The 17,684-nt window shown below is 45.6% G+C and overlaps 1 protein-coding gene across 4 annotated transcripts in view; it reads left to right on the forward strand.

Moving 5' to 3' along the window:
• Positions 1 to 17,684, forward strand: part of uvssa (UV-stimulated scaffold protein A) — a 290,056-nt gene that overhangs the window by 96,700 nt on the left and 175,672 nt on the right. For all 4 annotated transcript variants that reach the window (XM_073042248.1, XM_073042245.1, XM_073042247.1 and 1 more), the window contains one exon: positions 1,236 to 1,425. In XM_073042248.1, coding sequence (XP_072898349.1) covers positions 1,236 to 1,425 — 190 coding nt within the window. The remainder of the gene's footprint in view (positions 1 to 1,235; positions 1,426 to 17,684) is intronic.

Below are 17,684 nucleotides of genomic sequence, written 5' to 3' on the forward strand. Positions count from 1 at the left end.
ATCCAGTGTGGATAACGTCACTCACCACAGCACTGAACTGATATCACAACCTATGGATTTGCTTTGAAGGGCTCTGCAACTCATCCCAGTATTATTTACTTTTTTTTGTTTTTGTTTGTATTTTCACAGTTTTGTCATCTTTTGCACATTGGTTGTTTGTCAGCCTTTGTGAGTAGTTTTTCATTGATTCTATATGACCACGAGATTCTATTTGTACTTCTTTGTTCTTCTGTGAAGGAATGCCTGCAAGAAAATGAATCTCGGGGTAGTATATGGGGACGTATATCTACTTTGCTAATAAATTTACATTAAACTTTGAGTCTCCAATATCATGCTAATAATCAAGATATTTAGTAGCATGCTCTGCATAAATCTGATACTGACCGTGGCAGTCATCTTACCTGTGGTGACACAGTGGTCTGCAGAGGCTGGAATCTGGAGCAAAAAGGTTAAACTGCGGGAAGAACTCAGCTGGTCAAGCAGTGTCTGTGAAGGCAACGACCAGTGTGTCGGGACAAGATCCTGCTTCTGTCTTGTCCTGATGCGGGATCTGGGCTTGAAATCAGTTTACTTCCGCAAATGCTGCTTGGCCCACTGGTTCCTTCCAGCAGATTATTTTAGATCATTTTTGTGGCCCTGGCTTCTTGTGAAATCCCCAATTTAAATGTATTAATGTTTCAACAATAGCAGCGTCTGTGCTTACTCAAACCACAGATCCTGTGTTGTACATGAATCAAATTGTTTACACATTATTCAATTAATTGTTAATGATACAATCTTTTAATTATTGCTTTCGCTTGATGTAAATTACGAGAAAGGTCATCTGCTCTAAGTTCTGTTTCTGCCTTATTTTGAACTTGCACTGCATAATAAATTAATGCATTCAAGCTATGTCTGATATAATGGTCAACCACTTGAAAATGAAGTTTTAGAGTAGGGGTTCCCAACCTTCTTTTATGTCATGGACCAATACCATTGTACAAGGTGTCCATGGACCCCTTCCCACCCTCCCCCCCCAGTTAGGAACCCCCTGTTTTAGAGCAATATAAAACATTCTGTTTATAAGTGTAATTACAACCTGAAGTTCATTTTCTAAGTCCACGCATTTATTTTGACTTGAGGTGTAAGAAGATGAGAGTCATACTTGAATCAAGGTTGAAATAGTCTAGAAGGGAGCTTTAAACAAGGAGCATTTCTAGTCTCATAGGAAATTTATAATGTTTCTTCCTTGGCAGACTGGCGGGATCCAGAATTGATGCGCGACATTGAAGCTGCCACAGGAGCAGATCTTGGCTCCTCAAGATGTGAACAAAAAGGAAAAGGGAAAAAAGGAAAAGGAAAAAAGAAGAAGTATCCGAATCTCACTGACTTAAAACAGGAGAATAACACAGCTCGATCCAGGCTGGAGAAGCGAGTGTTCAACAAGTAAGGACTTTTGATCCGATGCTTTTTTTTATCCTCCTTTTCAAGGTGCTTCTGTTTCTGTTCTTTCAGTGGAAATGGGTGCTTTTGATAAAACTGCAAATGCAGTAACAATCCGTTTTCCACCATATCTGAAATGCCAGTTTAATGGATACAAATTTTGGAAGACCGTGTACAGAAACAGAATCGGGTTTAATATCATTGGCGTACAGTTTGTCATTTTGCAGCAGCAGTACTTTGCAATACATAATGATTTTTAAAAAAACTACTATAAATTACAATAAGAAATATATATTTAAAAAATCAAGTTAAATTAAATTTTGGAAGATCAAATACAGAATTTAGCACAAGCTCCCAAAAGTGATTGTTTATAAAGTCATAGAACACTACAGCATAAAAATTGGTCCTTCAGCCTAGCTAGTCCATGCCGAACTATTAATCTGCCTAGTCCCATCCACCTGCACTCAGGCCATTGCCTTCTATCCATGTACCTATCCAAATCTCTGTTAAATGTTGAGATCAAACCTACATCCTCCACTTCTTCTGGTAGCTTTATCAACACTCTCATCATCCTCTGTGAAGAAGTTCCCACTCATGCCCCCTTCAGACATTTCACTTTTCACCCTTAACCCATGACCTCTAGTTCTAGTCTCACCCAACTTTAGTGGAAAAAGCCTGTTTGCTTTTACCTCTCATAATTTTGCATACTTCTATCAAATCTCCCTTCATTCTCTTGCACTCTAGGAAATAAAGACCTAACCTATTCATCCTTTCCCTATAACTCGGGTCCTCAAGTCCTAACAACATTATTGTAAATTTTCTCTGCACTCTTTCAATCTGATTGATATCTTTCCTGTAGGTACGTGTCCAAAGCTGCACATAATATTCCAAATGAAGCCTCATTAACATCTTGAACAATTTTAATACAACAATCCAACTCCAGTACTCTATTTTGATTTATTAGATTAGATTCAACTTTATTGTCATTGTGCCAAGTACAGATACAAAGCCAGTGAAATGCAGTTAGCATCTAACCAGAAATGCAAAGAGTAATGTTATTTACAAAATAACTGTGAATAAAAAGTAAGTGCTACAGCATACAAATATAAAAGTACTGAGACAGTACAATATGAGTGCAATACTGCTTAGTGCTGTGATGTGGGGTTCTGCAGGGTCATAGCCTCAGGGAAGAAACTCTTCCTGTACCTGCTGGTTCAGGAGCGGAGGTTCCTGTAGCGCCTACCGGATGGGAGGAGAGTAAAAAGTCCATGGTTAGGGTGAGATGCATCCTTGATAATGCTTTTCACCCTGCCCAGGCAGCATTTATGGTAGATGTTCTCAATGGTGGGGAATTGGGTGCCGATAATCCGCTGGGCAGATTTCACCACCCGCTGGAGTGCTTTACGGTCCGATGAAGGCCAGTGTGCTAAAAGCTCTCTTTACAACCTGTGACATCACTTTCAAGGAATTTTAGATCTGTATTCGCACATCTGTTCTACAGCACTCCTCAGTGCTCTGCTGCTCAGCATATAAGCACATAAGATATAGGAGCAGAATTGGGCCATTTGGCCCATCGAGTCTGCTCCGCAATAAGTCTAGTGCTTTTTTATCCCCCACCCCCCAAGTGGTCCTGTTTCTGTTATTTAAGCAAGCAAGTTAATTTGTATAGCACTTTACAAACACAAAGCAGTTCAACGTTCTTTACATCGAACAAGATAGAAAAATCAAACATCAAATTTCAGGCATTATATAAGATAAGATAAATAAAAGTTAAAGTGCAGGAGATTCTAATTAAAAGCTACAATAAAAAGGAAAGTGTTAAGCCTTGATTTAGAAGAGCTTAAATTTGGGGCTGTTGCAACGAATGAGGTGAACCCAAACGCAGGACACAAGCACGGAGATTGAGTTAGGATGCAGACGTGGGTGTGAGCATTGAACGGCAAACAGGAGGGAGTGCAGGAAAGCAGGAGGCAGGCAGAACTTATCTTGACACGGAGCGTAGAAAGGGAAACGGCAGACAAAACTTTACTTAGGTCGGAGAGACAGAGTTACACAGGTAAACCTCGGTACTGGAGTAAACTTGGAATCCTTTTCTTGGCACGGAGAGACTGAGTTTCACAGGTAAACCTCGGAGTTGGAGTTGAACTTAGAAAACTTATCTTGACTCGGAGAGACTGAGTTGCACAGGTAAATCTCGGTACTGAAGCAAAGCTTAGAACACACAATCCTAAGTGGTTGGGAAACGTAAATTACCACAATGGCAAAACCAACGATCTGGCAACTAGTGGGTGCAAAACCGGGGTTCTTATGCTGCAGGTCTTGATGAAAACCAGGTGTGCTGCCATCAAAGGAAATTAGGAGGAAATGGGGAATTAATGGTCGGGACTGTGACAGATGCAGACTTCAGAACCCCTGGAAGGTAAATTCCATCCTGGTGGTCCTCCCAATGTGTAACACCTCACATTTGCCTGCATTAACTTTTATCTCAAGTTCAAGTTTATTGTTATCTGACTGTGCATATATGCAACCAAACGAAACAATGTTCCTCTGGACCCACAAAACTTTTCTTTATTGTTATTTCAATTCTCCTGAAACATTCCAGTCAGCAGTCAGCTAATATATCACAGGTTGTGCACAGTCACGGTTGGGGTGGTGCCCTTTATCCTTTGCAGTTCAAGTTTATTGAACAGCCAAATGAAACAACATCCCTTCAGAATATGGTACACTCGTAAAACAGCCCGTAAAACAAAATATTACCACAAGTAAGTTATTACAATATAATTTGAAGTAGATGTAGTGCACAGCACAGGTATACAGTAAACAGTTCAGTGTCCTCGTGACGAGACCTTGGTGGTGGCAGGGTATTCATTAGTCTCATAGATTGAGGGCAGTTACTCCAGATGCTTCTGTACCTCTCTCCTGATGATAGTTGATGAAAAGGTTTGTGAGATGGGTGGTAGGGATCCGCAACAATGTTTCGGACCCTACATATCAAACACCTCCAGTAAATGTCATAAATAGTTGGGGAGGGAGACCCTGGCAATCGTCTCAACAAGTTTTGACTATCCTCTGTAGGGTCTTGTGGTCTGATTCCTTGCAACTTCCATGTCACGCTGTGATACTGCTAGACTGGACAATCTTGATGCTGTTCCTGTAGAAAGTTGATAGAGGAGCCTTGCATGCGTCAATCTCCTCAGAAATCAGAATCTGATTTATTATCACCGGCCTGTGTCGTGAAATTTGTTGACTTGGCAGCAGCTGTACACGTTCATCAATGTTGATGTGATGATTGTAGGTAACTGCCTTTCTGAATATACTCCAGTCTGTGCTTCAAAGTGCTGTGTCCTGCAGTGTTGAGGTGGCACCTTCTGGCCAGGTCCTGATCTGCCTGTAAACTTGTTTAACCAGTGGTTTGTATGCAGGGGTATAGCAAAATGGATATGTGGTCTGTGCATTCAAGGCCCCACAAGCGTTGGTATAAACCAATGTTGTGTGAAATCAGGTTTGCAGGTACAGAGATGCTTACTACCTGTAAGTAAGTTAACCATTTATTTACAAGACAAGACAAACATTTAACATTCAGTAAACCATTCAAGTTACAAATAATTATTGGGCCCTCTCTTACCGCAGCACACTTCCACTCTTAGCATGGTACCATTTGCAAATAGTCCACGGTGACTTAGAGGGCAAAAGAGAGTGCGTGTTTTCAGCACACTAGATTTGTACTCTACAGGCACGGTGATGTCAACAGCTAAATGGCAGCTGGTGGGTGGGGGGGGGGCTGCAATGCTCTTAAACGGGCCAATCCCTAGCTAGCATGGGATAGCGGCTTTCGATGAACAGGTTGCATGAGCAGAACTGGGACAGAACCTCTACATTTGTGCACCACGAGAAGTTAATCATGAGGCATACTCCACCTCCTCTGCCTTTGAAGCACTCAGCAGTCCTATCTTGGTGGTGAACCACGAAGCCAGCAAGCTGTAATGTTATGTCCAGAATGGCAGGGGATGTCGAAGACTCAGTGTCCAAAACAATAAAACTCAGCAGTCCCTGATGTCCCTCTGGTACAGCAATCTTGCTCTGAAGTCTTCGATTTCGTTTTCCAAAAACTGTACGTTTGTCAGCATAATAGTTGGTAGTGGGAGTCAGAACCCTCTTTTTCTTCAACGAACTTTTAATCCAGCGCAGCATCCTCTCTTCCGCTGACCTAAAGGGGCACTGTACTTGTGACTGAGACTGCCGTTTGTGATTTGGCAATTCTGAGTAGCGATAGATATTTTTTAAACTCCTTAAACAATGTTGCTTACTGTATTGTCCATGGCTGTAGCAGTCTAAAACAGGAATGTGTGAAGATTTCCATTAGAACTGTTCGCCCAAGTTGCCTTCTTAATGGTGCCACTGGAAGGGCAAGAAGACAATGTTCTTGCCATCAGGTTGGAGGCTTCCCAGAAGGAATACCTCCAATCTGAGAGCGGCCTCATCCCGGTAGAAGAGGAGGCCATGGGCCAACATGTCAGAATGTGAACGGGGGTAGGAATTTAAATTGTTGGTCACTAGGAAATCTTACTTGTTGTGGATGGAGTGGAGGTGCTTGACAAAGTGCACCCCCAATCTGCATTGGGTCTCACCAATGTAGAAGAGGCAGCATTGGGAGTACAGTCGGCCCTCTTTATCCTTGAGTACCACATGTGTGAATTCAACCAACCGCAAATCGAGAAAGCCCGGAAGTGCTGTTCCAGCACTTGTTGTTCGAGCATTGCGTCTCGTTCATTTGCTACTTTGTTCCTGTGAAAAAAATGGCTCCTAAAAAGCAATTGCGTGGTCAAAGCAAATCCTTAAAGGCTAAGAGGGAGCGTAAAGTTCTAACTCGCGCCAAGTGTGTGGCTAGAGGACATGTCACAGAAGCATATCCCTGTCAATGTGACGGGGTTGATGGGAGCGAGAGAAAAGAGTTTAAGGCTAGTAAGGGATGACTGGCTGGCTATGTAAAGCACTACAGCTTCAAGAACATAAAGGTCAAGGGAGAATTGGCATCGGCTAATGCCGAGGCCGCAGCAGCGTTCCCAGAGGAGCTCAAGAAACTCATAGAAGAGAAAGGCTACCTTGCAAGATTTATTTGGTGATGCAAAGAAAAGGAGACAGCTTCCTATAACAATGTTTTAACTAAAGCATCTGCAATTCTGAAGTTCAACCTCCACAGTTCCTGACTTCAGTATTATTGAGCCTCCTCCATAGCGTCCTTATGCCCTAAACAAGACAGTGTAACAACTACTGTACAGGTATTACAAGTTTTACTCATTGTTTGATCATTGTTTGCCTCGCGTCTCATTCATTTGCTGCTTGTGTTGTGAGCGAGAGGAACACGTACCATTTTTTGTCTTGTCAATATTCCCTAAACAAGACAGTGTAACAACTATTTACATAGCATTTACATTGTATTAGGTGTTATAAATTCTGTAACCCAGAAATGATCAAAAGTTTTACTCGTCGTTTGATCATTGTTCGCCTCGCGTCTCGTTCGTTCGCTGCTTGTGTTGTGAGCGAGAGGAACATAGTTTTTGTTCTTGTCAATATTCCCTAAACATTACAGCATAACAACTATTTACATAGCATTTACATTGTATTAGGTATTATAAGTAATCTAGAGATGATTTAAAGTATACGGGAGGATGTGCGTAGGTTATATGCAAATACTCCGCCATTTTATATAAGGGATTTGAGCATCCGTATTTTTTTGGTATCCACGGGAGGTCCCGGAACCAATCCCTCGCGGATAAGGAGGGTCAACTATATTGGATAGATCAGTGGTCCCCAACCACTGGGCTGTAAAGCATGTGCTACCAGGCCGCGAGGAAACAATACGATTTGGCGATATGAAACGATATGAGTCAGCTGCACCTTTCCTCATTCCCTGTCACGCCCACTGTTGGAACTTGAACGCACGCGAGGTCATTAAGCACACGTCATCCATGTCAGCGCGGGACGAAGATCAACTCCTCGAGCTTGCAAATGACGGTAGGCTGAAAAGTATGTTTGACATAGCATCTCTGCCGGCATTCTGGATCAAAGACAAGGCTGAATATCCTGAGACAGCCACGAAAGCACTGAAAACGTTGCTTCCATTTCCACCATCATATCTCTGTGAGGCAGACTTTTCTGCAATGAATGCAACGAAAACTAAATAGACTGGACACAAGGAACCAACCCCCTTCAAGTATGGCTGTCTTCCATCACCCCTCGATGGGACCGTCTTGTTGCAGGGAAACAAGCCCAGGGCTCCCACTGATTCAGCGATATTGGTGTGTTGCAACGATTTTATATCTTCATACGGGGAAAATATGCGCTGTGTGTTTAATATTAAATTCGTTAGATAAACCCTTTTAGAAACGAAATCGAGTGCATTAGCCACTTGTAAGTGACTTAGTTGACTTATCACCTATATACCTGTTGTGATTAACACCCCCCATCCCCACTGGTCGGCCAGTCTGCAAGAATATTGTCAATGTTAAACCAGTCCACGGTGCAAAAAAGGTTGGGGACCCCTGGGATAGATGTCCCAAACAGATTCATAGGTGAAGTGTTGCCTCACGTGGAAGGACTGTTTGGGGATCTGAATGGAGGAGAGGGAGGAGGTGAATGAGAGGTGCAGTACTTCTGCTGCTTGCAGAGATGAGTGCCAGGAGGGAGATCGTGGGGAATGATAAATGGACAAGGGAATCATGGAAGGGAGCGATTGCTGAGAACGAGAGGGAGGTGAAGGTGTGTTAGGTGGTAGGGTCCGGAATTTGCGGAGAATGACGTGTTGGATGTGGAGGCTCTTGGGGTTCAAGGTAAGGACAAGAGCAACTCTATCCCTGTTTAGATGGCAGAAAGATGGAGTGAGTTTGGATGTCATGAAAATGGAGGTGATGCAGGTGAGGACAGCATCAATGGAGGAGAAGGGGAAAGGCTGTTCTTTGAAGAAGACATTTCTGATGTCCTAGAAAGGAAAGGCTCATCCTGGGAAAAGAGACCATAAGACATAGGAGTAGAACTGGGCCATTCAGTCCATCGAATCTGTTCCGCCATTTCATCATTGATGATCTCTCAATGGACGCTCTCAGTGGTGCAGCTGTAAAATTCAGTTAAGTTGAGTGTTGGCGGAACCTCACTTGCCTCAATCTTCTCAGGAAGTGGAGGCACTGCTGTGCTTTCTTATTCAGGGAGGTGATATTGAATAACTAGGTGATGTCTTCTGTGATGTGAATTCCCAGGAACTTAGAGGTTTAAGTGCGCTATGAGCCATGTATGAGTATTGAATTTGAATATTGAATGTATTTAAATCTTACGTCCATCCCACAACCCATGGAGTAAAAATCTCTGTGTTATGACTCCATTGCAATGTACAGCCATGTGAATTTGTAAGTCTAATGGCTTGTAGAAAGAAGCTGTCCTGTAGCCTGCTGCTCCTGGCTTTAATGCTGTGATACTGTTTGCCAGACAGAAGCAGCTGAAACAGTTTATGGTTGGGGTGACTGGTGTCCCTGATGATCTTCAAGGCCTTCTTTATGCACCTGCTGCTGTAAATGTTGTCAATGGAAGTAAGTTTACATTCACAGACTGTACCACTCTCTGCAGTGCCCAGTGATCATGTCCCATGCCAGGCGGTGATATAGCCAGTCAGTATGCTCTCAATGGTGCCCCTGTAGAAGACCTTGAGGATTTAGGGGTCCAGACCAAACTTTTTCAGTGTCCTGAGGTGGAAGAGATGCTGTTGTGCTTTTTTTGCCACAAAGCTGGTGTGTACAGTCCAGGTGAGATCTTTGGTGATGTGTATACTGAGGAACTTGAAACTAGTCACCCTCTCAACTGCAGTCCCATTGATGTTAGTCGGGGTGAGCCTGTCTCTGTTTTTCCTGTAATCCACAATCAGCTCTTTTGTTGTTTGGACATCGAGGGAGAGGTTGTTTTCCTGGTACCACTGCGTCAGGGTGTTAATCTCTTCTCTGTAGGCTGTCTCATCACCGCTAGAAATAAGGCCGATCAAAGTTGTGTCATCTGCGAATCTGATCAGCAGATTGGAGCTGAGTGTGGCAGTACAGTTGTAGGTGTAAAGGGATTGGGGGGGACTCAGGACCTAACTCTGGGGGACACCTGTGTAGGGGGTCAGAGGGGCAGAGGTGAGGGAGCCCATCCTTACCACCTGTTGGTGATCCGATAGGAAGTCTAGGATCCAGCTGCACAAGGCTTGTGCAGGCTGAGGTCTCTGAGCTTTCTGTCAAATCTGGAGGGAATTATGGTTTGACTGCTGAACTATAGTCCAGGAGCAGCATTCTCCTCCTTCAGGTGAGTGTGGACGGTGTGTAATGTGGTGGCTATGGCGTCATTGGTAGACTGGTTCCATCGGTAGGCGAATTGTAGGGGGTCCAGTGTGGGCAGTAGCATGCTGCAGATATAGTCTTCAACCAGCTTCTCAAAGCATTTGCTTATAATTGAGTTGAGTGTGACAGGGCGTCAATTGTTCAGGCGTGCCACCTTGGTTTGTTTAGGTACAGGGACAATGATGGACTATTTGAAACAGGAGGGCACTACACACTGGGGGAGGGAGAGATTAGAAATGTCTGTAAAAACACCAGCCAACTGTTAAGCAGACATTTTGAAGATCCGCCCTGGGATGCCATCCTGCCCTGCTGCATTGGGTCTGTTGACACGTTGGAGTGTTCAATGTACCTCAGCCTCAGAGGTGACCAAGAAGAAGGCATCGTCGGTGACTCTACTCGGGGATTCTGTCTTATCAACCTCGCAATGAGCAAAAATATACATTTAGCTCACCCGGGAGAGAGGTGGTGATGTGGGCTGTACTGCTGCGTTTCCTCTTGAAGTCTGCGATGGTGTGTAGTCCTTGACATATGCTGCGTGTGTCATTGTCGCAAAGTTCTGACTGGAGTTTGTCCCCCTCATGCCATTTTGCCACCTTGATGGCTCCACGTAAATCACAGAGGCATCCCTTGAGCTCCTGTTGGCCTCTGAAGGTGAAGGCTTTATCTCTCGCGCTGAGAGCAACATGCATTGGACTATTTCAATAGGTACATTTAATGTCAGGGAAATGTATACCATATACATCCTGAAGTACTTTAGAGTACAGAGTTCATCTGCAGCTTACTAATTCAGCAATCATTTCCTTGGTCTTCTCCAGCTTCATACGTAGGTGGTTGTTCTCACACCAGTCCACCCGCTGCTCCACTTCCTCTCTGTACTCTGAATCATTATCGTTGTTGATGAGGCCAACCACTGTTGCGTCATCTGCAAACTTGATGATATGGTTTGAGCTGAATCCTGCGACAGAGTCATGCATCAGTAGTGTGAACAGCAGTGGGCTGAGCACAGTTATAGGTATTCTACACATTCTCCCTCTTGGAATCCAGCACCAACCTGATCTTCCCAATCTACATGCCAATTGCAATTTCCTAGATATTACATAACATTGCCCTTTTGACATGCCTTTTCTATTTCCCATTGTAATTGTAGCCCATATCATGGTTACTGTTTGGAGAGCCTTGTATGTAAATCCATCAGGATTTTACCCTTGCAGTTCCTTAACTTTACTCACAGTGATTTAAATCTTCCAATTCTCTGTCACCTCTTCCTAAAGATTTGATTTGATTTTTTACCAACAGAGCCTCGCCACACCCCTCTGCCTAGCTATCTGTCCTTTCTATACAATGTTTGTATCCTTGGATTTTAAGTTCCCAACTATTATCTTCTTTCTGCCATGAATCATCATCTTCTTCGGCTGTCCATCGATTTCAATGTTGACTGTGCTGAGAGTTTAGTCTCTGCAGGCTAACATAACATTCGCTTTCCTTACTGCCGATCCAACCTGGTGGTTAACTTTTAGGGTATCCTGCACGAGGACCCCCAAGCCCCTTTGCACTTCCAATTTTTGAATTTTCTCCCCATCTAAATAATAATCTGCCGGATTATTTCTTCTTCCAAAATGTACAACCGTACATTTCTCAACATTGTATCTCATCTGCCATTTCTTTGCCCACTTTTCTAAACTGACCAAGTCTCTCTGCAGCCTTTCCATTTCAACACTTCCTGCTCCTCCACCTATCTTGGTGTCATCCGCACACTTAGCCACAAAACCATTTAATCCATAATCTAAATCATTGATATACAGTGTAAAAGGAAGCGGCCCCACACCGACCCCTGTGGAACACCACTAGTAACCGGCAACCAACCAGAATAGGATCCCTTTATTCCCACCCTTTGCTTTCTGCCTATCAGTCAATGCTCCACCCATTCCAATATCTTTCCTGTAATTACATGGGCGCTCATCTTATTAAGCAGCCTCTTATGCGGCACCTTATCGAAGGCCTTTTGAAAATCCAAATACACAACATCCACATTCTCTCCCTTGTCAATCTTGTTTGAGATTACCTCAAAAAAATCCAGTAGGTTGGTGAGGCTGTCAGGAACGGGGACAGGAATGGACCCAAGAGCAGGACGCAGGCACTGAAGTACTAGGGGTAGGACAGGAGGGGGATGCCATGGCATGCAAGGGGTAATGCTGGGGTTCAGGCAGACAGAGAGTCTTAGTCGGGCAGGCAGAGCAGGATCCCGGAGTTCCGGCGAGGCAGGCAGAGCAGGATCCCAGAGTTCAGGCAGGCAGAGCAGGATCCCAGAGTTCAGGCAGGCAGAGCAGGATCCCGGAGTTCAGGCACAGCAGGATCCCGGAGTTCAGGAAGGCAGAGCAGGATCCCGGAGTTCAGGCAGGCAGAGCAGGATCCCGGAGTTCAGGCAGGCAGAGCAGGATCCCAGAGTTCAGGCAGGCAGAGCAGGATCCCAGAGTTCAGGCAGGCAGAGTAGGATCCCAGAGTTCAGGCGAGGCAGGAGGATCCCAGAGGTTGGGCAGAAGGCGGAGTCTTGAGGTACATGACTTGACTGGAAGAGAGCCCCCACGGGTGGGCTGCATATGTCCCAGGTAGGGCCACCTCCCAGGCGGAAACAAGGAGGCCTGGGCAAGACGCGGACTCCTAGGCGGGTGCGCGGCACAACCCGTCGGAAGCGGGGGGGGGGGGGGGGGGGGGGGGGGGAAGGGCAGAACACCCTGCCGGGCAGCGGCAGTCCAGCCGGACCTGCCCGACGGAGGCAAAGGGGTAGAACGGGGACTAGGTCCAGGATGACCAGCATTACATCCATGATCCCCAGGTAACTCGGGAGAGGCAGGTAAACAGGGCAGGGTACCTGCACAGGAACCTGGGCAGGGTAAACAGGATGCGGAGCAGGTCAGAACCTGGGCAGGGTAAACAGGATGCGGAGCAGGTCGGAACCCGGGCAGGGTAAACAGGATGCGGAACAGGTCAGAACCCGGGCAGGGTAAACAGGATGCGGAACAGGTCAGAACCCGGGCAGGGTAAACAGGATGCGGAACAGGTCAGAACCCGGGCAGGGTAAACAGGATGCGGAGCAGGTCAGAACCCGGGCAGGGTAAACAGGATGCGGAGCAGGTCAGAACCCGGGCAGGGTAAACAGGATGCGGAGCAGGTCAGAACCCGGGCAGGGTAAACAGGTTGTGGAGCATGTCAGAACCCGGGCAGGATAAACAGGATATGGAGCAGAGTACAGAGCCAGCAGAGAGCAGGAACAAAACGACCACCCCCTGGTCTCAGTCCCAAGGCCCCTTATAAACACCTGCAGCTGAATTGGCCACAGGTGTACCTCCTTAAGCCAGGAGGATCCTAACTGGCTCAAGGGTGACGGGAGGGACAGCTGCAAGGCCCGGAGTCCGCGGACCGGATCAAGACCCAGAACGCGGGCTCCGGTCCGGACCGGACCCCGACAGAGGCAGGATCTTCCTTTCATGAAACCATGCTGGCTTGGGCCTATCTTGTCATGCACCTTGAGGTATTTCATAACCTTGTCCTTGAGGATTGACTCCAATAACTTTCCAATTACCAATGTCAGACTAATAGGTCTGTAATTTTCTTTTTGCTGCCTCCCTCCTATCTTAAACAGCAGAACTACATTTGCGACCCTTCCAGCCCTCCTGAACCATGCCAGAGTCTATTGATTCCTGGAAGATCATTTCCAATGCCTCCACAATCTCCAAAGCCACCTCCTTCAGAACCTGTGGGTGCACTTCATCCAGTGCGGGAGACTTATCTATCCTTAGTCCATTTAGCTTCCCAAGCACCTTCTCTCCAGTAATCTTGACTGTACCTAATTCTATTCCCTGAGAGCTCTGGCTATCAGGTATGTTGCTAATGTCTTCCACTGTGAAGACTGATGCAAAATACTCATTTAGTTCCTCTGCCATCTCTTTGTTACCCATTATAATTTCTCCAGCATTCATTTTCAATTGGTCCTATATCTACCCGTGTCACACTTTTACTCTTCATATATTTTTAAAAAAACTCTTAGTATCCTTAAGTAGTCCAGTCCTCAGTTTTCCCACTAATTTTTGCTTCCTTGTACGTCATCTCTTTTGCTTTTATTTTAGCCTTAACCTCTCTTGTTAGCCACATTTGTGCCATTTTTCCATTCATAATTTTCTTTTTTCTTGGAATATATTTTTCCTTCACTTTCCTTATTTCTTGTAGGAATTTCATCCAATTCTGCTCTACTATCCCTCCATCTAGCTTACTTTTCTAATCATCTTGGGCCAGTTCCTCTCTCATACCACTGTAATTTCCTTTGTTCCACTGAAATATCGATACACCTGATACCAGCTTCTCCCTTTCAAATTTGAAACTGAACTCAGTCATAATATGATCACTACTTCCAAGGGGTTCCATTACCTCTAGCTCGCTAATCGCCTCAGGTTCATTACACAGCACCCAATCCAAAACAGCTGATCCCCTGGTGGGCTTATGGACAAGCTGCTCCAAAAAGCCATCCCGTAGGCATTCTACAAACCCCCTCCCCTGAGACCCAGTACCTTCCTGACTTTCCCAATCCACTTTCATATTAAAATCCCCCACAATTATCTTGACATTTTCCTTCTGACACGCTTTTTCTATTTCCAGCTGTAACTTGTGTCCATATCCCAGCTGCTGTTTGGAGGCCCAAAAGGATTCTACCTCTTCTGATCTTATGTCCCTTTTTAGTGATTTGATATTGTTGCTTACCATCAGGACCATGCCACCCCCTTTACCTACCTTCCTATCTTTCCTATACACTGTGCATCCTTGGACATTCAGCTCCCAATCACATCCATCATTTAGCCATGACTCGGTGATGGCCACAGTGTTATATCTTTTATTTCTAATGCTGCGTGCATTTAAGTACAGTACATTTAGATCAGTATCTGTTACCGATTTTGCTATATTTCTATCGCACGGCAAATTATCCTGTCTATTCACCTGCCTGTCCTTCTTGCCATCTTTGACTTATTTCTGTTTTCCTCTTCCTCGACCCTAACACCCTGGTTTCCTTCCCCCACCAACTTAGTTTAAACCCTCCCTAACAGCTATATTTGTTACAAGGTGGGGGGCAAGGGTGCTCGAGGAGGACCCAAAAGCAGGACACAAACACGTTTTTCTAAGGTTAAATAATAATGTAGGTTAAATAGAGTTTATTACTCTTTACAAGGAGAACCGTGACACAAGGATAGAATGGGGAAATCAAGGAGGGCAAAGAGGAAATGGGAATAGGCGTAATGAATGAGGGCTCAGGCCTGGGACTACGCTGGGACTCAGGGTCTGGGGGACCAGGACTTGGAGATCGGGGATCAGAGCCAGGACTCGGAACACAGACCTTGGACTTGGAGGCTTGGAGGAACACAGACCCAGGACATGGACACTTGGAACTTGGATCACCACCGCCAGCACTTGGTACTTTGGACTTGGAACACCAGGGCCAGGACTTGATACTCAAACACAGGACATGAAACACTGAGCCAGGACTCCGCCTTAAGACACCAGGCATGGAGCTGGGACTCTTTAACACAGGGTCAGGACCCTTCTAGGGTACAGGGCCGGGACCCCTCTTTAGACAGGACATGGATACAGAGACCATGCAACGACAGCCCATTCGAGTAGCAGCAAATGGCCTGCCTACTGAACTGGATACTAGGCAACAAGACAACGGACGGTACTATCACTGGACCCAAGTTTGTTCCAAGCTGTGGGAGATCTTAACTCACCCCGGCGGGTTAACCTTGCCCGGACCCGTTCTGACAAGGGAAGCCGAATTGTTGGCACTTGCTGCGGGAGGAGTCTTGGCGTGCTCCGGCAAGAAACCTAGTCGGCTCCAGCTAGATGACTTCGGCTTGCGGTAGCTGCGGTGACTTTGCTAATGCTCCATAACGCTCTCACGCTGAACAGCTGAAGCCGGGGGCTTATAAACTGCCGGTTCGGTTGAGAGTAGATTGCCTTAATCACCAAGCTCGAGGGACACGGGAAACAGGGAGTTAAAGGGGAACAAGGAGTCAACAGTCCAGATCATAACACAACATAGATAAATTTAAAGGGAACCCGATCCGGACCATGACAATATTAGGCAGTCCCGCCAGGATATTAGTCCCCTTTGAGTTCAGGTGTAACCCATCGTTTTTTTATAAGTCATACCTCCCTAAAATAGTTCCCAATGATCCAAGAATTTGAAGCCCTGCCCCCTGCACCAGTTACTTAGCCACACATTCATCTGCTTAATTCTGCTATTCTTACCTTTATTAGCGCGTGGCTCAGGCAGTAATCCTGAGATTATTATTCTGGAGGTCCGGCTTTTCAATTTTCTTCCTAGCTCCCAGTAATCTTCCTTCAAGACCTCCTCCCTTTTCCTATCTATGTCATTAGTACCAACATGTACCAAGATTTCTGGCTGCTCGCCCTCTCTCCTCAGAATTTTCTGGACCCGACCTCAGACATCCCGTACCTTGGCACCAGTGGGGGCAACACACCATCCGGGTATCATTGTCCGACTCGCAGAATCTCTTGTCTGTTCCCCTCACGATGAAATCCCCTATAACTACGGCATTTCTCCTTGCTCTTTTGATCATGGCACTGGGCAGTGTGCCAGAGTCCCGTTCGTTGTGGTCTTCCTCCGTCAGGTCAGCCTCTCCAACAGTATCTAAAACGATATATCGATTTCTGAGGGGGGCTGTCACAGAGGTGCTGTCCACTATCTCTCTATAGGTATTATCAATCACTTCCTCACTTTCCCTAATTAGCTGAAGGTCATCAAGTTGCAGCTCCAGATCCCGACCACGGTCCTTAAGGAGCCTCATCTCAATGCACCTGGTGCAGATGTAATCCTTGGGGAGGCTGGGAGTCTCCCAGGGTCCCCACATCTGGCACTCCAAGCACAACACTAATCCTAGATGCATACCTCTAATGCTACTGTTATTACTAAATAAATAAACCTGTAACTTACCCCTTTACTATAAGACTCAATGGTCGCAGGAAGCCTCTACCTGTTGAGTCAAAGTCCTATCACTCTGCACCCTCTCACTCCGCTGCCCGCTGGATATGGCGGTGTTCTTTTTAAGCCTTCCGCGCTCTGAGGTCACGCGCCTCTGCAGTCATGCCTCTTTTATCCCGTAGTTTAAAAAAAACTCAGAATTTTCTCCCGATAAAAAGCAACTTACTCTGCTGCCTGCTTGCTGTGAATCGAGAAAACCATTGAAGATTGCTTCCCTTTTTAAACCATCCGTGCTCTGAGGCCCCCTCTCATCCTTCTACGCTCCAAAGAGAAAAGTCCCAGCTCTGCCAGCTTTGCCTCATACCACTTGTTTTCCAATCCAGGCAGCATCCTGGTAAATCTCCTCTGCACCCTCTCCGTAGCTTCCACAACCTTCCTGTAATGAGGTGACCAGAATTGAACACAATACTCTAAGTGCGGTCTCACCAGAGATTTGTAGAGTTGCAACATGACCTCTCTTGAACTCAATCCCCCTATTAATGAAGCCTAGCATCCCATAGGCCTTCTTAAGTATCCTATCAACCTGTGCAGCGACCTTGAGGGATGTATGGATTTGAACCCCAAGGTCCCTCTGTTCATCCACACTCTTAAGTAACCGCATTAACCCTGTACTCAGCCTTCTGGTTTGTCCTTCCAAAATGCATCACCTCATACTTATCTGGATTGAACTCCATCTGTCACTTTTCTGCCCAACTCTGCATCCTGTCTATATCCTCTTGTAACCTTCAACAACCTACAACTCCATCCACAGCTCCTCCAATCTTTGTATCATCCACAAACTTACTCACCCATCCTTCTGCCTCTTCATCCAGGTCATTTATAAAAATCACAAAGAGCAGGTGTCCCAGGACAGATCC

Source organism: Hemitrygon akajei, chromosome 4 (genome assembly GCF_048418815.1).
Source record: "Hemitrygon akajei chromosome 4, sHemAka1.3, whole genome shotgun sequence".
Classification (NCBI taxonomy): Eukaryota; Metazoa; Chordata; class Chondrichthyes; order Myliobatiformes; family Dasyatidae; genus Hemitrygon; species Hemitrygon akajei.